The sequence below is a fragment of the Acinonyx jubatus genome, chromosome B3 (genome assembly GCF_027475565.1).
Source record: "Acinonyx jubatus isolate Ajub_Pintada_27869175 chromosome B3, VMU_Ajub_asm_v1.0, whole genome shotgun sequence".
NCBI lineage: Eukaryota > Metazoa > Chordata > Mammalia > Carnivora > Felidae > Acinonyx > Acinonyx jubatus.
Genome location: NC_069386.1, coordinates 51689665 through 51713578, shown reverse-complemented (window position 1 = coordinate 51713578; position 23914 = coordinate 51689665). Strand labels below are relative to the sequence as shown.

At 35.2% G+C, this 23914-nt stretch overlaps 1 protein-coding gene across 5 annotated transcripts in view; it reads right to left on the bottom strand.

Moving 5' to 3' along the window:
* Positions 1-23914, bottom strand: part of DMXL2 (Dmx like 2) — a 150547-nt gene that overhangs the window by 95086 nt on the left and 31547 nt on the right. For 4 of the 5 annotated variants that reach the window (XM_027067248.2, XM_027067250.2, XM_027067247.2 and 1 more), the window contains exons 3-6: positions 22048-22119; positions 19716-19794; positions 18793-18928; positions 18089-18155 (exon numbers count right to left, since the gene is read on the bottom strand). In XM_027067248.2, the coding sequence (XP_026923049.1) occupies positions 18089-18155; positions 18793-18928; positions 19716-19794; positions 22048-22119 (354 nt within the window). Of the gene's footprint in view, positions 1-7652; positions 8613-18088; positions 18156-18792; positions 18929-19715; positions 19795-22047; positions 22120-23914 lie in introns of those variants that run through there. The other variant, XM_053224020.1, reaches the window with a different exon arrangement.

The window sequence follows — 23914 nt, the reverse complement described above, 5'->3', positions numbered from 1 at the left end:
CATACCATCTTCATGGATCTGGAAAACAAATGTTACTGATCCAATTCTTCCCAAACTGATCCATAAAGATACAATGTGAACATAACCAAAATCACAGCAGGCTTATTGGTAGAAACTGACTGCCTTCTAAAATTTGTATGACATCAAAGAAATAATACCACCAAAAATATAATGTTTATTTATATTTGAGAGTGTGAGCAGGGGAGGGGCAGAGAAAGAGAGAGAGAGAGAGAGAGAGAGAGAGAGAGAGAGAGAGAGAGAGAGAGAAAGACACAGAATTGGAAGAGGCTCACCAAAAATATTTTTAAAGAAAAATAAAGTTAGAGGACTTACACTACCCAATTTCAAAACTTACTATAAAGCTAGGTAAAGTAGGAAAGATAGTAGAGTACAAGGATCCTGACCCTTACCTCCTTTAACAGAAACAACAAGGTCAACAATATGCACTGCAATTCACTCTGAAAACAACGTGAAGACTGGCAGAACACATCTTCCACAGCTAACCATAGAGATGATCAAACTGAAAAGGGTAGGAAGGGCAGAGACTTGACAGGGAACCAAACCCTTGGCCTGGCTACCCACAAACAGGTGGAGCAAGGAGATCAGACCCCACACTAGACACCCCCAGCCCTGGAGACCTGCACTGAGAAAGTGAGTCCCCATAATATACGGCTTTAAAAATCAGCTGGGCTTAACTCCAAGGTAGCCAGAGGCTATAGAAAAGTGAGTTTCTGCCCTTACAGAGCCAGTGTGCCAAATAACTCAGCTCAAGACACAGCATAAAAGAAGCAGATTGAAAACAGCCTAAGATATATGTGAAGAAGATACACTAATTTTAGAATGTGTGCCAGAGAGGCAGGGATTTGCAGGAGCATTCTCTGTCAACAAAAGTGCTGGCCAGCACCATTTTTTCTTGCTTTCCCCTATCCTAGATAGCCAGAAGCTTTCCAGAGCCAGTCCTGACACTCCATCTGCCAGCATGCTCTGCCTAGAGTACTCCTACAACCTGCCCCAACCAACCAGCCAGCCCTAGCAGGCACACTTCCAAAGCAGCACCCAGCCCACCACACCTAGCTCAATGCATACACCCAGGATGAGTACACCCCCTAGCACAGCCACACAGGTCATAGCTCAACCACAAAGGAGGGTACACACAGCCCACACCGGGAAGCCCCTGGAAACCCCAGGGCACCTGGTTCTAGTGATCAGAGGGGACTGCACTGCAAAGTACCACAGGACCCGTTCTATATACAAGGCCACCACTATCAAGACCAAGAGATACAGCTGACCTACCTAATACAAAGAAACAAACACAAGAGAATTAGAGAAAATAAGAAGACAGAACAATACGTCCCAAATGAAAGAATAAGACAAAATTACACAGCAAAAGAGCTAAACAAAACAGAGACAAGCAATATGCCCAATTAAGAGTTCAAAGTAATGCTCACAAAGATGCTCACCAGAAACTGAGAGAAGAGTGAATGAAGTCATTGAGAACTTCAACAAAGAGATAGAAAGTATAAAAAATAACCAATCAGAGATGAAAAACACAATAACTGAAAAGAAAAATACATTAGAGAGACTCAACAGCAGATTAGAGGATAAAGAACGAATCAGCTAGTTGGAAGATACAATAATGGAAAGAAAGCATCCAAGCTGAACAGCATAAAGGAAAAAAGTCATAAAAAATGAAGCTAGGTTAAGGGATCTCTGTGATATCATCAAGCATAGTAAGATTCACATGATAAGGATCCTAGAAGAAGAAGAGAGAGAAGAGAATAGAAAACTTATTTGAAGAAATATTACCTAAAAACCTCCCTAACATGGGGAAGGAAAACAGATATCCAGGCCCAGGAAGCAAAGAAAGCCCCAAACAAGATGAACCCAAGGAGGTCCACACCAAGACGCACAACAATGAAAATGGCAAAAATTAAAGATAAAGAGAGAATCATAAAAGCAGCCAAAGAAAATAGTTATATACAAGAGAAACTCCATAAGGTTATCAGCTGCTTATTTCAGCAGAAACTTTTGCAGGCCAATAGAGAATGACAGGATATATTCAAAGTGCTGAAAAGAAGAAAAACTAAGAACACTCTACAATGAAGAATACTACAACCAAGAATACTCTACCAGGCAAGGTGATCATTCAGAACTAAAGGAAAGATAAAGAGTTTCCCAGACAAATAAAAGTTAATTAAAAAAGAGTTCATCACCTCTGAACCAGCCTTGTAAGAAATATTAAGGGAACTCTTTTAAGTAGAAAGAAAAGGCCATAACTAGAAGAAAACTATAAAAGAAAAAACTTTTACTAGCAAAAATAGACATATAGTCAAGATAGTAAATCAATCACTTTCAAAGCTGGTGGAAGATTAAAATACAAACATAGTGAAATCAATTATACATACAAAAGTTGGTGAAGGTATATACAAAATTAAGAGATGTAAAATATGATATAATATGCATAAAACTTGAGTAAAAATGTAGTGCTTTTTTATTTTATTTTTTTACATTTTTTATTTATTTTTGATAGCGAGAGCACAAGTGGGGAAGGGGCAGAGAGAGACGGAGACACAAAATCTGAAGCAGGCTCCAGGCTCTGAGCTGTCAGCACAGAGCCCGACGCACTGCTCGAACGCACAAACCACGAGATCATGACCTGAGACGAGGTTGGACGCTTAACCGACTGAGCCACCCAGGCGCCCCTGTAGTGCTTTTATAATGTGTTTGAACTTAAACAAACATTAACTCAATACAGACTTATATAGAGTATTATATATAAACTCCATGGCAACAACAAACCAAAGATGCACAATAGATACACTAAAAATAAAGAAAGAATCCCAAATTTAACACTAAAGAAAACCATAAAATCACAGGGGAGAGAGCAAAAAAGAAACAGAGATGAACTATAAAGAAACTAGAATACAGTGAACAAAATGGCAAGAAGTACATACCTATCAATAATTACTTTAACTGTAAATAATGCTATAATAAACACAGGAATACATATATCTTTTTAAATTAGTGTTTTGTTTTCTTTGGGTAAGTACCCATCAATGGAATTACTGGATCCTACAGTAATTCTACTTTTAATTTCTGAGAAACGTCCATACTCTTTTCCACAGTGGCTGTACTAGCTTGCATTCCCATTAACAGTGCACAAGGTTCCTTTCTCTCCACATCCTCGCCAACATTTGTTATTTCTTGTGTTTTTTATTTAAGCCATTCTGACTATTGTGAGGTGATCTCATTGTGGTTTTGATTTGCACATCCTGATGACTAGTGATGTTGAGCACTTTTCATTTGTCTGTTGGCCATCTGTATGTCTTCTTTAGAAAAATGTCTATTCAGGGGCACCTGGGTGGCTCAGTCGGTTGAGCGTCCGACTACAGCTCAGGTCATGATCTCTCGGTCTGTGAGTTTGAACCCCGGGCCGGGCTCTGTGCTGACAGCTCAGATCCTGGAGCCTGTTTTGGATTCTTTGTCTCCCTGTCTCTCTGACCCTCTCCCATTCATGCTCTGTCTCTCTCTGTCTCAAAAATGAACAAACGTTAAAAAAAAAAAAAAAAAGAAAAATGTCTCTTCAGGTCCTCTGCCCATTTTTAATTGTATTATTTGGGGGGGAGGGGTTGGTGTGGAGTTGCACTAGTTTTTTATATATTTCATATACTAACCTTTTATCAAATATATAATTTGCAAATATCTTCTCCCATTTAGTAGATTGTGTTTTGTTTTGTTGATGATTGATGATTTCCTTCACTGTGCAAAAGCTTTTTATTCAGTACAGCTGATGTCATATGTGGAATTTAAGAAACAAAATAAATGTACAAAGGAAAAAAACGAAAAACCAGACTCTTAAATATAGAGAACTGGTGGTTTCCAGAGGGGAGGTGGGAGGGGTAGATGGGTAAAGTAGGTGATGGGAATTAAGAGTACAGTTACTGTGATGAGCACAGAGTAATGTACAGAATTATTAAATCATTATATTGTACACATGAAAACTAATATTATACTGTATGTTATACTTGAATTTTAAAAATAAATTAAAATTTTAAAAACAAAAAAACAATACTCATCTATATGCTGCCTACAAGACTCATTTCAGACCTAAAGACAATACAGACAAAGTGAAGGGATTATGAAAGATATTCGATGCAAATGGAGGAGAAAAAAAAAAAGCTGAGGTAGCACTCATATCAGATAACACAGACTTAAAAACAAAAACTATAAAAAGACAAAAAAGGGCTTTACATAATAATAAAGAGATCACTCTAACAAGAGGCTATAACAGTTGTAAATATCTATGCACCCAATACAGGAGCACCTAAAGATATAAGGCAAATATTAACAGACATAAATGGAGGAATTTATAGTAACACAAAAATAGTACAGAACTCAAATATCCCAATACCCCACTTGCATTAATGGACAGGTCATCCAGAAAGAAAATCAATAAGGAAACAGTGTCTTTGAACAACACATTAGACCAGATGGACTTAACAGAACATTCCACCCCAAAACAGCAGAATACATTCTTTTCAAGTACACACAGAACATTCTCCAGGATAGGTCACATTAGGCCAAAATAAGTCTTTAAATAAATTTCAGAAGACTGAAATCATATCAACATCTTTTTTAACTACAACAGTATGAACTAGAAATCAATTATAATGAAAAAAAAACTGAAAGAAAAAAACAAATACATGAAGTTTGCAAAACAAGATGCTACTAAACAACCAATGAGTCAATGAAAAAATCAAAGAAGAAATAACAAAAACATGAAGACAAATGAAAATGAAAAACAATGGTCCAAAATCTGTGGAATGCAACAAAAGTAGTTCTAAGAGGGATGTTTAGAGAGATACAAGTGTACCTCAAGAAACAAACAAACAAATCTCAATCTAACCTCACAGCTAAAGAAACTAGAAAAAGAAGGACAAAGCCCAAAATGAGTAGAAGAAAGGAAATAATAAAAATTAGAGTATAAATAAATGAAATAGAGACTAAAAATGAATAGAAAAGATCAATGTGACTAAGAGCTAATGCTTTGAAAAGATAAATTTATTAAGCCTTTAGCCAGACTAATAAAGAAAAAACAGAGGACATAAAATCAGAAATGAAAGAGAAATTACAACCAATACCACAGAAATACATAAAAATTACAGATTACGACAAAGAAAACTATATGCCAACAAACTGAACTTAGAAAAAAATGGATAAATTCCTACAAACATCAATCTCCCAAAACTGAATCATAAAGAAATAGAAAATCTGAACAGACCAATTACTAGCAATCAAGTTGAACTGGTAATCAAAAACTGCCAATAAACAAAAGTCCAGTACCTGATGGCTTCACAAGTGAATTCTACCAAATATTTAAAGAAGAGTTAATACCTATCCTTCTAAAGTATTCCAAAAAATAGAAGAGGGAGAAATCCTTCTAAATTCATTCTATGAGGCCAGCATTACCCTGATACCACAACCAGACACAAAGACACACACACACGGGGAAGGGGAAGGGGAAGGGGAAGGGGAAGGGGAAGGGGAAGGGAAGGAAAATAAACATAAAAATAAAAATCAAAACAAAAATAAAATAGTTATACAATTCTGGCAAAAAAAATTATAGGTTATATCATAATCCTTATGAATGTAGATGCAAAAATCCTCAACAAAATCTTAGCAAACCAATTCAAAAATAAATTAAAATTTATAAAAAATTAAAATTCACCACAATTAAGTAGGATTTATTCCAGGATGCAAGGATGGTTAAATTTATGCAAATCAATCAGCATGACATATTACATTAACAAAATGAAGGATAAAGTTCCTAAGATCATCTTAACTGATGCAGAGAAAACATCTGACAAACATCCATTCTTGATAAAAACTAAACAAAGTAGTATAGACTGAACATACCTCAACATTATAAAAGCCATATATAACAAACCCACAGTTAACATCAAACTCAATGGTAAAAAGCTAAAACCTTTCTCCTAAGATCAGAAACAAAACAAAAATGTCCACTCTCACCATTATCATTCACCACAGTACTGGAAGTCCTAGCCATAGTAATCAGACAAGAGAAAGGAAAGAAAAGGCATTTTGAAGTATAACTGTTAGTATTTGCAAATGACATACTACATATAAAAAACCCTAAAAATTCCACCAAAAAACTATCATACCTACTGAATGAATTCCATAAAGTTGGAGGATACAAAATCAATATAGAGAAATCTGATGCATTTCTATACACTAATAACAAAATAGTAAAAAAGAAATTAAGAAAACAATCCCATTTACTATTGAATCAAAAATAATAAAATACCTAGGAATATATTTAACCAAAGAGGTGAAAGAACTATACACTGAAAACTAGAAGACCCTGATGAAAGAAATCAAAGAAGATATAAACAAATGGAAAGATAACACTGTATTCATAGACTGGAAGAATTAATATTGTAAAAATGTCTATACTACTCAAAGCAATCTATAGATTCAATGCAATCCTTATCAAAATACCAACAGTATTTTTCACAGAACTAGAACAATAAATCCTAAAATATATATGGAACTACGAAAGACCTTGAATAGCAAAAGCAATCTTGACAAAGTACATAAATCTGTCAAGACGCACTGAACTGTACACATAAAATATACATTTTATCTTAACTATATTTCAGTAAAGTTAATTGTAAAAAGGAAACAACAGGAAACACAAGATTTATGTACAAGGATGCTCATATTTAATAGCAATAGAAAAAACAGAACTATTTAATGTTCATTAATAGTTATCTGGTTAAGTTAAAACACATATTCATTAATATAATTGGAAATTATGTCACCTTTAAAAAGAATTGCTGTGCATTGACACAGCAATCTTATACATTAAGTGAAAAAGACAATTTAAAGAATATGACCTAATTTGAGTATGTGTGTATATGCACACATACTTCCATGTGGCTTACAAAGAAACAAAAAGTCTGAAAGAATATATACTGAATAGAAAACAGTGAACTTTTTTATTTAAGGTAGGACTATTTGGCAGAGGATTTTCATTTTCTCTGCATGTTTTTTACAATACATTATCACATTTAAAAAGTAAAGATAATTCCATTTTAAAGAAGGAAAAAAGGTCAAGAAGCCAATCCTTAAATAACCAAAACATTGAATCTAAGAACAGGGAAGTGATTTCAAGAGGAAGAAAACCTTCTGGAAACATTCCGTAGCCTACTGCTTTCCTTCCTGCCAAAATCACCCTCATCAAAAATTCTAATCCAAGCCCTTAAAAAGCCCAGTATTTTACTCAAAAGCATTAATCCTCTATTAAAAAAAAAATGTTTCCAAAGAATGTTTCCAAAGAAAATAGTATTTTAAACCACTTTCAAATTTTACAAAATAACCTACTCTTATAGAAAGTGTTCAAATATAAACTTTATAAACCTAAAAAATTTAAATAAATACATATCAAGCAAAGCAAACAATTCTTTAACTGAAGATTTGACCAGGTACACATTGTGGGGGGGAAAAAACAGCTCTTTAACAAGTAAGACTTTAAAGTTCAGATAAAAAGTTAAATTACTATTAAGCCCCCCCCAAAATAGAAAGTACTCAATGAACTGAAATACTAGAAACATTAAAAATCCTCAAGGTACCTGATTTTGAGTCTCACAACACCTGAACTGAAACCCTGTCATATGTAGCAGAGGCGGTGGAAAATGCCTTCTAGTGGTAGATCACACAGTTACCATCTGTTTCATCAAGTCAGACAAACTCGGCTTTATTAACAGAAGCAGAACAGATGGGGGGTGGGGGGGGGAGGGAAATGCCAACATTACAAAGTTAGTTTCTGTTCTTTTTTCATGAAGATCTTAAATAGATGTAGTATCTTCTCAAAAATGTGAGGAAATAAGCTTTTTAAACCCATGACACATTTTATTAACCTCTAAAGGATCCTTACCAGTAAGGCATTCTTATCTTTCCATTAGAATTACAGAATGCTTATCTCTTAGGAGAATTAGGAGAATTTAATGCAAAGAAAACATGACTAATACTTGGGGAAAAATGATAATCAACTGCTAAGGCTATTGTAATAAAAATTCAAAGAAAAAGATACTAAGTATTATGGAACATGCAAACAGAACCACCTTTGAGGAGCATAAAATCTAGATGTCCCATTTGAGAGGATGTGCTTTTTTTAGTCTTATTAGTTGTGTCTGAAGTACAAAGGAATCTTTTGGATTCATTAGAGATGAGAGTTCAAATTCAGTAGATGTTCAAACAATGAATACTGATCATCTTACACGGGTCATTAATAGTTTTTAATGTACCACATGACCCTCTTGTCAAAAGATCATATATCCTAAAATAGTCTCAAAGTTGTGACACACAGCTGAGGCAAACATAACACAATGAGTAAGCAAAGAGAGACAATCAGAAACATTAAGATTACATGAAGGACTATTCCAAAAAATAAAAGAGGAAGGAAAATTCATTCTATGAAGCCAACATTACCCTGAAACCAAAACCAGATAAAGACACTACAAAGAAAACTACAGGCCAATATCTCTGATGAATATAGATGCAAAAATCCTGAACAAAATATTACCAAACCGAATCCAAGAATCCTTTTAAAAACTCATTCACCCCAACCAAGTGAGATGTATTCCAGGGATGCAAGGGTGGTTCAGTATTCACAAATCAATCAACATGATACATCACATTAATAAGAAAAAGGATAAAAACCATATAATCTCAATAGATGTACAAAAAGCATTTGACAGAGTACAACATGCAATCATGATGAAACCCCCCAAACAAAGTAGGCTTAGAGGGAACATACCTCAACAAAATAAAGGCTACCTATGAAAAAACTCACAGCTAACATCATACTCAATGTTGAAAAACTGAGAGACCTTCCTCTAAGAGAACAAGACAAGAATATCCACTCTCACTTTTATTCAACATAATACTGTAAGTCCTAGCCAAAGCAATAAAAGAAAAAGAAATAAAAGGTATCCAAATTGCTAAGAAATAAATGAAATTTTCACCATTTGCAGATGATATGATACTGTCTACAGAAAACCCTAAAGATTCTACCAAAAACTACTAGAACTGATGAATGGATTCAGTAAAATCACAGTATGCAAAATGAATACACAGAATCCTGTTCCATTTCCATACACTAATAATGAGGTAGCAGAAAGAGAAATTAAGAAAACAATCCCATTTACAACTGTACCAAAAAGAATAAAATTAAACTTAACCAGGGAGGTGAAATACCTGTACTCTAAAAATTATAAAAATTTTGAAGGTGACACAAACAAATGGAAAGATATTCCATGCTCATGGGCTGGAAGAATTAATGTTGTTAAAATGTCCATAGTATCCAAAGCAATCTACGGATTCAATACAATCCCTATCAAAATATTACCAACATTTTCATAGAACAAGAACAAATAATTCTCAAATTTGTATGGAACCACAAAGACTCCAAATAGCCAGAGCAATCTTGAAAACAAATGAGAAAGGTGGAAGTATCACAATCCCAGGTTTCAGATATATTACAAAGCTGTAGTAATCAAAACAGTATGATACTGTCACAAAAAGAGACACATAGATCAATGGAACAGAACAGAGAGCCCAGAAATAAATCCATGATTATATGGTCAATTAATCTATGACAAAAGTGGCAAAAATATACAATGGAAAGAAGACCATCTCTTCAACAAACAGGGCTAGAAAAGCTGGACAACTACATGCAAAAGAATGAAACTGGACCACTTTCTTGCACCATATACAAAAATAAACTCAAAATGGATTAAAGACCTAAATGTGAGACCTGAAACTGTAAAACTCCTAGAAGAAAACAGGCAGTAATTTCTTTGACATAAGCCACTGAAACATTTTCTTGATTTGTCTCCTGAAGCAAGGGAAACAAAAGCTAAATGAAACTATTGGGGCTATACCAAAATAAAAAGATTTTATACAGTGAAGAAAACCATCAACAAAACAAAAAGGCAACCTACTGAATGATATATGCAAATGATTTATCTGGTAAGGGTTTAATATCCAAAACATATAAAGAACTTATACAACACACACACACACACACACACACACACACACACACAAGCCACACAAATAATCCAATTTAAAAAATGGGCAGAGGACATGTATAGACATTTTTGCAAAGAAGACATACAGATGGCCAACAGACACATGAAAAAAATGCTTAACACTAGTCATCACGAAATGCATGTCAAAACCACAATATCACTTCACACTTGTCAGAATGGCTAAAATCAAAAACACAAGAAATAACAAGTGTTGGTGAGGATGTGCAGAAAAAGGAACCCTCGTGCACTTTTGGTGGAAATGCAAATTGGTGCAGCCACTTTGGAAAACATTATGGATGTTCCTCAAAATATTAAATATAGAATTACCATACAATCCAGTAATTTCACTGATGGGCATTTAACCAAAGAAAACAAAAGCACTAATTTGAAAGATATATGCAATGCTGTATTTACTGCAGCATTATTTACAATCACCAAGATATAGAAGCAACCTAAATGTCCATCAAAAGATGAATGGATAAAGAAGATACGGTGTGTACACACACACACACAGAAATACTACTCAGCCATAAAAAAGAATGAAATCTTGATGTCTGCAACAACACAGATGGACCTAGAGGGTAGAAGGTAGACTTAGAGAAGATAGACATCTTGTAATTTACATTAATATACTATTCTTAATTGAATCCAATTACATGCATTTTAATATATTTTATAAAACTTATATTTCATGTGATCATGTCCAGATACAGATCTGCTAAAGAGCTAAATTTTACTCTGAGAAAATTCAATAGCTTTCAGACTGTTTCAGCCTTAAAAACAAAATTAGTCTGTAACATATAAATGGATAATGATATGCTATTAACTGCTTATATACTACAAAATGGTCACTTGATTCACTCAAACAATAAATCTTTACTCAATGCGGGCACTGTATAAACTGATGGGAATAAAAAAAATAATAAAAAAATAAATAAACTGATGGGGATATAGTTAGGAGAAGGGAAGGAAGAGATAGGAGACAACAAAATATAATTGCTAGTTGTACAGAGCTTATACTCCAGAAGGGAAGACAACAGTAAATAAAGATACAAATTATTGTTGGGGCGCTTGGATGGCTCAGTAAATTAAGGGTCAAACTCTTGATCTCAGCTCAGCTCAGGTCTTGATCTCAGGGTTGTTGAGTTCAAGCCTCACACTAGGCATGGAGACTTCTTTAAAAAAAACAACAGATACAAATTATTGTTTTAATAAAATTATAAATGCTACAAATTAAAAGCATACTGTGAGAGTATATACTTGAGAGATTTGACCTGGTCTGGGAGGTTTCCTTAAAAAAAGTGATATTTAAACAGAGCACTGGAGTGCCTGGGTGGCTCAGTTGGTTAACCATCCAACTTTGGCTCAGGTAGCGATCTCGCGGTGAGTATGAGCCCTGCAGTGCAGAGCCTGCTTGAGATTCCCTCTCTCTCTCTTTCTCTCTCTCTCTCTGTCTCCCTCTCTCTGCCAGTCCCCTGTTCTCTCTCAAAATAAATAAATAAACTCTAAAAAAAAAAAAAAGTACATCATGGGGCATCTGATTCTTGATTTTGGCTCAGGTCATGATCTCAGGGTCATGGGATTCAGTCCCTCATCGGGCTCTGGGCTGAGTGTGGAGCCTGCTTGCGATTCTCTTTTTCTCTCCCTCTGCCCCTCTCCCCCATTCCCACATACACACACACACACACACACACACACACACACACACACACACTCTAAAATAAAAAACAACAAACACTGAAAAACTTGACAAGCCAATTCAATCACCTACAAATTAAAAAAAACACTAAATTTAATATTTCTGTGTAGAATGTAGAGATGCAAGAAGAGTTTTCCATAATGTCTGAAAAACAAGGTTAATAAAAGGAAAACATCAGAATCACTGGAAAAATAATTTGAAAAAGAACAGGGGCGCCTAGGTGGCTCCATTGGTTGTGTCTAACTCTTAATCTCAGCTCAGGTCTTGATCTCAGGGTCATGAGTTCAGGCCCCATATTGGGCTCTGCACTGGGCATGAAGCCTACTTTAAAAAAAAAGAATATAATTTGTGCCTTTGATCTCTAAAACTAGGCAGTCACCTTTAAAGCTTTCATCTTTAAAAACTAGCATTCCACTACTCCTAAAACTTGACCATGAGGGCGCCTGGGTGGCGCAGTTGGTTAAGCGTCCGACTTCAGCCAGGTTACGATCTCGCGGTCCGGGAGTTCGAGCCCCGTGTCAGGCTCTGGGCTGATGGCTCGGAGCCTGGAGCCTGTTTCCGATTCTGTGTCTCCCTCTCTCTCTGCCCCTCCCCCGTTCATGCTCTGTCTCTCTCTGTCCCAAAAATAAATAAACGTTGAAAAAAAAAAAAAAAAAACTTGACCATGAAAAAATGGCCATACCCACAGATTTGTTCTTTTTGTTACTCATATTTCTTAGGGTTACAATATACTCACAAATGATTAGTAAGGCTAGTCATTCCTTTGATTTAACAAGTCTGTTGTAGATGAAGCCATCATGATGATTTAATGGAGGACAAATTCAGTGTGATCAGAGAGCTACTCTAGATTTACACTAAAAAGCAGCTTTATAATATTCCCAGATAGTCACTGCCCTGACATCAGCTTGGGTAGTGTTGTGCATGCTATGCTGCATTTGAAGCATGTTTTCCTATTACCCTCTTTCAAATACAATTAATGGCACTATTGTATCCACTTAGGTTTTCCTTAAAACATGTATTTTGGCATGTATATCATCTGATGTATTTTTTTTAATTAAAACTTAAAAAATTTAGTTTTATGTATGTGTGTAGTGTGTGTGTGTGTGTACATGTGTGTATAGTGTGTGTATACATGTGTGTAGTGTGTGTGCACATACATACACACATACATGCACATACAATTAGCCTGGAGCTCAGGGGAGAGTTACAGGCAAAAGATACAAATCTAAATGCACTTAAAGCCATGAGATAAGATGAGATCACCAAGGGAGTGAGTATGGTCAGAGGAGAGGTCTAAGAAATAAGCCGTAGGGTACTTCAAAATTTTAAAGTAGGGAAGAAAAGGTGATCCCAACAAACTAATGAGGGGCAGTCAGAGAGTTAAAAAGCAAATCAAGAGAGTGTATGGTGTCCTGAAAGTAAACTGAAGAAAGTGTTCAAGGGTGAGGAAGTAACCAACTGTGTTAATTCATGCCATTAGGGTAAGTAAGCACTAACCACAGGATTTGGTAACAGGAATTCACTAATGACTCTTTCAGAAGAGGGAATGAAGAGAAAAACTTGGAGACAGCAACTATAAGCAACTCTCTGAAGGTGTTATAAGGGGGACAAAGAAATGTGGCAAAAGCTGAGAGAAGGTCAAGAGAAAGTTTTGGTACTGTTGTTTACTTGTTTCAGAATGGGCAAGATTATAGCATGTCTGGCATGCTATGCTGTATTGGTGAGCTTGGACTGACATAACAAAATACCATAGACTGAGTGGCTTAAACAAATGTATTTTCTCACAGTTCTGAGGGCTGGAGGCTGAGATGTGGCTGCCAGAATGATCAAGTTGGTGGACCTCTCTTTCTGGCTTGCAGGCAACTACTTTCTTGCTATGTATTCATGTCACAGAAGGAGAACAAGCTCTCTGGTGTCTCTTCTTATAAAAGTACTCACTATTCCTATATGAGATGATATGCTCATCACACCTCATCTAACAGTAAGTACCTTTCAAAAGCCTCATAGCCAAATCCCATCACATTGGGGGGTAGGGTTTAACATATGAATGGGGGTTGGGGGGCCATGTTCAGTCCATAACATATACCAACGTGATCTTACTCTAACACACAGATAGATCTCATAAATCTTGAAGAAAATATTAGCAAACCAAATCCAGCAAGAATAATACATTATAATCAATTTAGGGTTATTCTAGAAACACAAGGCTTATTTAATACTTGAAAATAAGCCCACCTATTTATCTTATTAAAAGAGTAAAAAAAGATGGGGTGCCTGGTGGCTCAGTAAATTGAGCATCAGGTCATGATCTCACAGTTTGTGGGTTTGAGCCCCGCATCAGGCTCTGTGCTGACAGCCCAGAGCCTGCTTCAGATTCTGTGTCTTCCTCTTTCTCTGCCCCTCCCCCACTCATTCTCTCTCTCTCTCTCTCTCTCTCTCTCTCTCTCTCTCTCTCTCTCTCAAAAATGAACATTAAAACCATTTTAAAAAAAAAAATAGTAAAAAGAAAAAAATTATAATCTCAATAGATTCAGGGAAAATATTTCCTAAGATTCAACATCATTTGTGATTTGAAAAAAAAAATTCTAACAAACTATAAATAAGGAAATGTCCTTTAGCCGAGAAAGAACACCTACAGTAAACATCATAATCAAAGGTAACACAGTGAAAGGTATCCTCTTGAAATTGGGAGTAAGAAAAAGATATCTACTCTCACTAATTTTATTCAACATTATACTAGAGGTCCTACATACTGTAGTAAAAAAAAGGAAAAGATAAACATTTGAGATTTAGAAAGGATGAAATAAAACTCTCAATATTCACAGATAATTATGTACAGAGAAAAACGAAAGATCTACAGAGGATTTAATAGAATCAGTGACTTTATCAGTAACATTTGCTAGGTTTAAAACCAATATAAAAAATTAATTTCATTTCTATCTACCATTCACAATTATAAAATTAAATTTATATTATGATGCCATTTATAGCAATATCAAAAAATATCAAATATTTAGGAATGAATCTAATAAATGTTTAGGGCCTCTACATAAAATATAAAAGAATACTAAGAAAAATTAAAAATTCTAAAATAAATGAAGGGATATGTTGCATTCATGATGGACACTCAATTGTAAAGATATCAATTCTCCCCAAACTGACCTATAGAGTCAATGCAATACCAATCGAAATCAAAAGAAGTTTTTTTGTTTGTTTTTTAAAATTTTTCAGGCTCATCCTAAAATTTACATGAAAATACCAAGGGCCTTGGCAAGGATGTGGGAAAAAAGGAAGCCTTGTGCACTGGTGGTGGGAATGTAAACTGATGGAGCCACTGTGGAAAACAGTATGGAGGTGCCTCAAAAACTTAAAAACAGAAGTATCATATGATGCAGTAATTTCACTATTGGGTATTTACCCAAACACTAATTTGAACATACAAAGGACCAAGAAAACATAAGACCATCTTTAAGAAGAAGAACAAGATAGGAGGACTTGTTCTACCAGATATCAAAACAATTCAAAAGCTATAGCAATTAAGACAAGTGACGCTGGTGCAACAAAAGACCAATGGACTAGAGAAAATAACCCAGACACAGACCCACACAAATATGGACATTGAAATCTATGACAAAAGTGGCATTACAGAGCAATGGAGAAAGAAGAGGCTTTTCAATAGTGTGCTGGACAACTGGGTAACAATATAGAAAAAAATCAACCTCTTCCTTAAATCGTATCTAAAAATGATTCCACATAGATTTTAGACATAAATGTGGAAAACAAAAACACAAAATGTCCAGATTTTGAGGCACAGGTTCTTTGAAGTCCTCTAACCCCAGGAGCCTGTTGATAGAATTCTAAGATATAAAGATATTTTTGATACACCCTGTATGCTCTCATGCCTTACCATTTCAGTGTGCAACTTCTAACTTATGGCATCTACGTATCTCTGCCTGAAGTTTCCTAGGACTTGTTTTTGAGTGCTGAGAACTACTGCCATACCATAACCAGCGCCCAACCAACAACTGATACATATGAAGAACATGTGTGAGGAACACGATGTTGTGAGGAACACCAGCTCCCAGAGTTACCCAGAGATCCCAACTTGTTAGTCACTTGCATGATAGCATACCCTTTATTCAGCCCCTTCACTTCCCTGCCTTAAATCCAGTATATTTCTTGGTGATCATTCCCCACATGAATTACTTATATTTGAATCCTTGTCTCAGAATCTGCTTCTTGAGAAACCAAGACAACTAAGACTCAGAGTTACCATGAACTAGAGTGGTGAAAAACAATTACTTCTCTATTTTCATAACTGCTAACTGAAGGAAATGCTAAAGTTCAGTTACAAATAAAAGCGACAGACCAAAGTGGTATTAGTGGTACCTATGACTCTGTCTCTAACAGAAATCAAAGATGTTTTAAGAATACACGACATTTGCTGTAAATATCTCAAAATAGTTTTTACACTCCTTACTACTTTGAAATTGTTATTAGGTAACTACTGAACTGCACATGATTGCAGTCTCTCTGTCAATAATATTGTGCAGTCTTCCTGTCTATAAGGTCACCTGTTGAGCAACTATCTCTGGATCAACTAATTATTCAGCCACAAAACAGTTGAGAGTGTTCTACAACTAGAGATGAACTAAAAAGGATAAACTCTGGTGTTCTTGGAAAACCTATTCTTGTGTTTTAGTGTAATATAAAAGTTATACATATAAAAAAAGTTATACATATATAAAATATATATACACATATATATGTATGTATATGTATATATGTATGTATATATACATATATACGTGTATATATGTATATATATAAAAAAGTTATATACATATAAAAAGTTATATATATAAAAGTTATATATAATACAATTAAATACAATTAAACTTTATCCTGTGGGTTTTTTTCAATGTGTATTTACTTATTTTTGAGAAAGAGAGATGGAGAGCAAGGAGAGGAGGGGCAGAGAGAGGAGGAGAGAGAATCCCAAGCAGGATACATGCTGTCAGTTCAGAGTCTAGTGTGGGGCTCGAACTCACAAACCATGAGATCATGACCTGAGCCGAAGTCAGATGCTTAACTGACTGAGCCACTCAGGCATCCCAAAACACCAGAAGATTCTTAAAACCTGTATAAGGTGGAGATGGGCAGGGAGGGCAGTCCTAATGGCACTGTACTTCTCAAATAGCAACACTGGTAGCTAGAAAGCAACAGAACCAGGACATAACCCTGAGAGAAAATTTTCAACACAATTCTAGTCCTAGCCAAATCAAGCATAAAAGAAGAACTCTTTAGGCTTGCAATACCTTCAAATTTTTTTTCCCATTCACCCTTTTCAGGAATCTACTAAAGAGTATCCCTATCAGGCAAGGGAAGAAGATAAATGATGCTAAGAAACAGGGCAAACAGAATCTCCTAAGGTTCATAAAATTCAAAAATGACAGCTCTGCTATTTTAGGCTTGGACAGCAACTAAGCCAGAGTGGGGGCAAAAAAGTTTCCAGGGTAACTCCTATGTGGGATTATAGCAAGAGGAGATCCAAAGACTGCCAGAGGTTTGGGGGTGAATTAGGTATATACAAACAGTAAAACAAAGTTACTAGTAACTCCAAAGTAATTATTCTGTGAAGAGCATTTTACACAATCTTAGCAATGTGAATATTTACCCAAATGTTATGAGATATCTACATCAGCAAGACAGGAGGAAGGGAAGTCAATGTGTATATGTGGCAAAAGTAGAGATGGGGATGGGGGACATCAGCCAGTGGACTGAAGTCTCAGATTCCACAGGAAGAAGACAAGAGAGGATACATAAAACTAAAAGGAAAAAAAAAATCAAGAAATGGGAACATTAGCAAGTTACTTAGAAACATGAAAGGAAATACCAAAACACGCAATTTGACAAGTAACTCCCTCAGGACACAGGAATAAGAATGGGATGAAAGGAGTAATTCTTTCCATTGTGAATCTAGTAGTACTATTTCACTTCTTAAATTACATACATATGCTATTCTTTAAACATAAAAATTAATTTTGTAAAATGTAAATTTTAAACAAAGTCAAATAACATTTATTTTCCAAGTGCCTACTACCTACAGGGAGCATACCAGATCTCAAATTAATACTATCACTATTTCTGAGGCCAGCTTTGCAGAGTATGATTACCCCGATTTTTCTCAGATGAGAAAACTGAAAATGACAATGAAAAAGGAACATTTTTTGTTTTTTTATTTCTTTTGTTTATGTTTTATTTGGTCCTTTACCTTTCCAGCAGTAGCAAAATATTCACCATCAGGGGACCATTCCATCAAATGTACAGACACTGAGGTTCTAAAAAAAAAAAAAAAAAAAAAAAAGTTAACCAGTCCGCATTTTTAAAATCTGGAACACTGTATATATAAATGGTCAAAACAAGATTTTCATAACATATCAGAACAAGAGTGTTTTCACCTCCCTTAAAATACAAATTAATTATGAAAACCAATCCAAAGTTGACTTTGGAGACCCAAAGAAGAATGCAATCAACATGCATACAAGACATCTCCACCTACCTGCCCCATGAATGTCCAAAATATAACAAGTTAAAAACTGAGCTCACCCATCTCCCCTGGCTAAGTGGATCCCTGCACATAATCCATACTGTCAGTGGTATAGCCATTCTTCCACTTAAGAGTAGCTGGCAACTTGTATCACATCTTCCTCTTCCCCATCCCTATCTACATCTCAACCATTAAGGAGTAATTCCCAAGTTCTGATGTTGTAACTCGAAAAATATTTTTGTCCTTTTTTTAACCAATCAACTGTAACACAGACTAAAGGTTAATATGGGTTTGGGTTAGAAGAAGTCCACTTTCTAGGCTTCTAAATGTAATGGTACTATCAAAAAACAGAGATCACTGTGCAAGGGAACATATTTTAGGATGATTGGTTTTTTTAATTAATGAGAACAACAGAGTTAGACACTAACTTGCACTGCCAGATGCACTTCCAATCATTTAAAACTGGAGGAATTTTATTATCAATTTCTTCCTCCTCTTCCAGAATGTCACCTCCTGGAGGAGCCCACAACTGAATAGAATCGGTTGCTGTCAACAATCTGTTATCTGAAAATTAAAGAAAGTTCTAATGAATACGCATGGCTTATCTGGAGAAAGAATTGCACATGTGGGCTTATATTTAGGTTTATAAACTATTCTGTGAAAACCAAGACATATCCATTTCAAAGTTCTAAGAATCCACTACACAAGAAAGGGTAAGTCTCGGGTGAAACTTGACAACAAAAAAGAAAAGCTTACTGGCAAAGAGCTACTGTGTATCAGGTAAATCTTAAAAACAAAACAAAACAAAAAAAGCAAAAGTATAATAACAAAACAAACGCAAAACACTCTGATATGTAAACATAGAATGTTCTCAGGATATAAAACAGAACTGAAGATTAATGAAATTTGTTTTTCTACAAAATTAACCTTATTAATCATGAATGTAAAGAGGGGCAATGGCCATTATCATTAGGGGTTTCTAATCTTTCAAATTTAAAGACAAAATTTCCTAAAACACACAAAAAAAATGAGATAGGGGTTTTTTTTGGCCCTGTTTTATTTCTGAGTTTATTTCTTATTAAACACAGTGTAAGTGTTAACTAAGGAAACAAATCATCACTGTTTCCTAGAATAAAACACTCAAAGGCAGGGAATAAAAGCACAGAACTCAAAGTAAATTAAGCACTGTACAAAGCAGTGTATACCAAGAAGAAAAAAAAAATACACTCATTAACAAAAAGAAAATATTCTACACTGACCATTTTATTATGAGAAACTATGTTACATTGTAATCAGACATTTCTAAATGAACATTTACTCTTTATAATTTCTAAATATAATCACTAAATACCTTGAGGGTCCCATGCTAAATTGTATGTCACAGAACTCAAAAAAAACTGCCCCGTTTTAAGCCACTGACACTTGAGTTGCTGAAACATATAGAAAGAAAAAAGAAACATATGTTTTTAAAGTAATATCCACAAATATTACCATTTTATCATTTTATTCACCTTAAGACTTTATGACCTAAAACAAAGATGTAAATATTTCACTATTATTTTGAAAATATTGCTCCTAAAATAACTTCCAATAGTTACTTATTATTTACTCTACCACATCAAGCTGCTTGCCATGCCCAAAGCATGTTCTCTCAGGCTTCCTTCCATGTCTATAAACACATTCTCAGATGTAGGACATGCTTTTTCTCTCTTCTCCACCTGCAAGCTCCCATGCTTACATCTATATCCAGCTAAATCACCACCTCTGCTGACATCCCGGCAGCAGCCATGGTACCCTTTACATCCCATTTTAACAGTGGCCACATGCATGTGTCTGAATCTCCTAGTAAACTCCAGCTCTTCAAGGCAGGAATTATGCCATAATAAGCTTTGTGTCTTGAGTGCTGTAATGGCTGGAACATATGCAGACACTCAATACATGTTTGTGAAAACAAATGCACATTAGAAAGAAGTGAAAATTATCATAATCTTATGGACTCAACATCTAAAATAAAACTAGATGTATCTCCCAAAGTCAACAAATTTGAACCACACAATATATACAATCCACAAATCTATATTATGTGTATTATATTTATTTGACTAATTTCCAGTCTTTTTTCTGTTTTCATTCTAAAAGATAGAAAGATTTAAAGTGTAAAAGTCAAAGGCCTTTGCCATGAAATACAGTAAGTGAAAAAAAGTTGAGATATTTCTTTGTAGTACATAAATACAAAATGTCCTTTTGTAAAGTATAGTGCATGTAAAGCCACGTCACCTTAGGCAAGTTATACATCAACTGCTTGGCAAGTAGTAATAATTTAATAAACAGAAATTCCCTCTCTCTGTATGATACTTTTTAAATACTTAACAAATACTTCATTCAAGGTATCATGACCATCCAGAGCCAGAATTTTAAAATAACTGCAAAACGTGAATTTCATTATCTAAAAATAATTATATATATTTATAAATATATACATATATATTTATTTATATTTATATTTAAGTGTATTTATTTATTGGTGGGGGGAAAGGGGAAGAGAGGGAGAGAGAGAATCTCAAGCAGACTCCACACCATCAATGCAGATTTGGATGCAAGGCTCAAACTCACAAACCCATGAGATCATGACCTGAGCCGAAATCAAGAGACAGATGCTTAACTGACCTAGCCACCCAGACGCCCCTGTAAATTTTAAGTAAAATAAAATACAGCACCTAGAATGAATTTGAATGGTTGGTTCTCAATGTGATACGCTAGACCATTTAGCTGATTAGTGAGTTTACCTAAACTCCTAACTCCTTCACTCAACAAGTATTTAGAAGCACCTATTGTGTTCCAGGTCTTGTTCTAAGTACTTCAGATGCACCAGTGAACAAAAGAAACAAAGCTCCATACCCTCATGGAGCTTACATTCTAAACAGTAAATAACAAACAAGATAAATGCTGTGGGAAAAAAGTTTAAAATAGAAGGATGAGGGGTTAAAATAAAAGTGGTTTTGTTTTAAAATGGGCAATTTTAAAAATGGGCGGATCCCCATTGGGAAGGTATTATTGAGAAAATACTTACAGGATCTGAAGGAGCTGACCTTGGAGTTACCCAGAGAAAGAAAAACATTCCAGACAAGAGAAAAAACAATGCAAAGACCTAAGATGGGAAAGTAACTGTTCAAAGAATAAAAATGCCAGTGTGGCTGGAGTAACATTAGAGGACAAAAATAGTAGGAGTCAAGCTCTGAGAGGTGTTAAGTGAGTACTAGAGGGAAAAAAGACTATAGAGTCTATTGTAAGGCTTTTTGGCTTTGTGTCTGAGAGAAATAGGGAGTTTTAGGTGGAGAAGTGTGTCATGACCTGCTGTGTTGAGAAAAGAGAAGAGAAGGATATAAAACATATCAGAGACTACTCCAGCAATCTAGACAAGAAAAAATAGTAGTTCAACTAAGGTAGATTACAATTAACAAGGTAAATATCAATTAGCAATATTATAGAAAACTGGGTTTCTAAAAGGTCTAGGGGTATATCTCTAGTGAATGTAGAAGATCTTACCATCAAAAGCACCAGACCAACTTCAGATGGGTATTCCAGACCACATTCAGCACTAGCTCTTGTAAGGCACTCTTTACTGCTATCAACTGGATTCTAAACTTAACTCTAAAAAACTTCTACTACCACTGAATACTTACACAATTTCTCTTATGAGAATTTATGCCCAAGGGCTCAAAAATACAAACAGCATTACCATACGAAGCTGCAATCTAAAAAGAAATGAACAAAGCATTAACATTTAGGAAAAGAAAATAAAGACAACATCCTTTTCACAATAATGTATAAGCTAATTACATATAATACAATCCCAATACAGTATTCATGATTTATTCCATCCCATAAATATAACTGGAAAAGAATTGGATTTAAGAATCCCTTCTCTGTTGTCAAAAATTCATCAGGCTTTACTTTACACATCAAATACAAGGTTGAAGTATTCAAAGAAATCATCCTTTTCTGTAAGAATTTTTTTAACATAGGAATAACTTTATTAACAAGGATAGCATTTCAATGGCACATTTGCCAGAAATTTTATAATCCAGTGAAAAATAATATAAAAACCATGAGAAGCAGAAAAAGATATCAAAGAGTATTAAACAGGTATTCAAGAGACATCAAATAAAATGACATTAATTATACTATGAAACAAAAAAAAATTCAATGGGGAAAATCATCTAGAAAAAGGAATAGAGAAAATGGACTAAGGAGAGATCAGAGACTCCACTGCAAGTGGAAGAGAAAGAGCTGATGTAGACATCTCCATCGGACTTAAGATAGAGATCTGGGTTCCAGGACACATACCTGATAAAAAGGGACATAAATCCTCTGTTCCTGGAAGCTACCAGAGCCTGGTAGAGATGTTTTTTTTTAATATGAAATTTATTGTCAAATTGGTTTCCATACAACACCCAGTGCTCATCCCAAAAGGTGCTCTCCTCAATACCCATCACCCACCCTCCCCTCCCTCTCCCCCCATCAACCCTCAGTTTGTTCTCAGTTTTTAAGAGTCTCTTATGCTTTGGCTCCCTCCCTCTCTAACCTCTTTTTTTTTTTTCTTCCCCTCCCCCATGGGTTCCTGTTAAGTTTCTCAGGATCCACGTAAGAGTGAAAACATATGGTATCTGTCTTTCTCTCTAAGACTTACTTCACTTAGCATAACACTCTCCGGTTCCATCCATGTTGCTACAAAAGGCCATATTTCATTTTTCTCATTGCCACATAGTATTCCATTGTGTATATAAACCACAATTTCTTTATTCATTCATCAGTTGATGGACATTTAGGCTCTTTCCATAATTTGGCTATTGTTGAGAGTGCTGCTATAAACATTGGGGGTACAAGTGCCCCTATGCATCAGCACTCTTGTATCCCTTGGGTAAATTCCTAGCAGTGCTATTGCTGGGTCATAGGGTAGGTCTAGTTTTAATTTTTTGAGGAACCTCCACACTGTTTTCCAGAGTGGCTGCACCAGTTTGCATTCCCACAACAGTGCAAGAGGGTTCCCATTTCTCCACATCCTCTCTAGCATCTATAGTCTCCTGATTTGTTCGTTTTTTGAATAATTCCTTGAGAGCCAATTCCCAGTTCACCCTCCTCTTGGCAAGAGGGAATCAACTACAGGGAACAGACCAAAAACCATTCTTGCTGACACCTAGAACACTAAATTAGGTATATATATTTTTTAAAGGCCAGTCAAAAAATGTCTACTGTCATCTCAGGGCTCTCTCACACCAAAAAGTGATTTTAACTGTCACTTAATATCTAACACTCTTTCCACGAGAAAGCTCTTAATCTACAATGGTAGGGAGGAAGCTACTTCAAATGCCCACCCGAGGTAAACACCAAGGCAAAAACTGTTAGGAATGATCACATTCAACTTGTCAGCTGATGAATGAATGATTATAATTGGCTAACATAGTCATAAATGACAAAGCTATCACCAAAAGGTCTGGCAATAAAGGAAATAAAAGAAGATGGCAATAAAAAAACAATAAATCGAAGGTG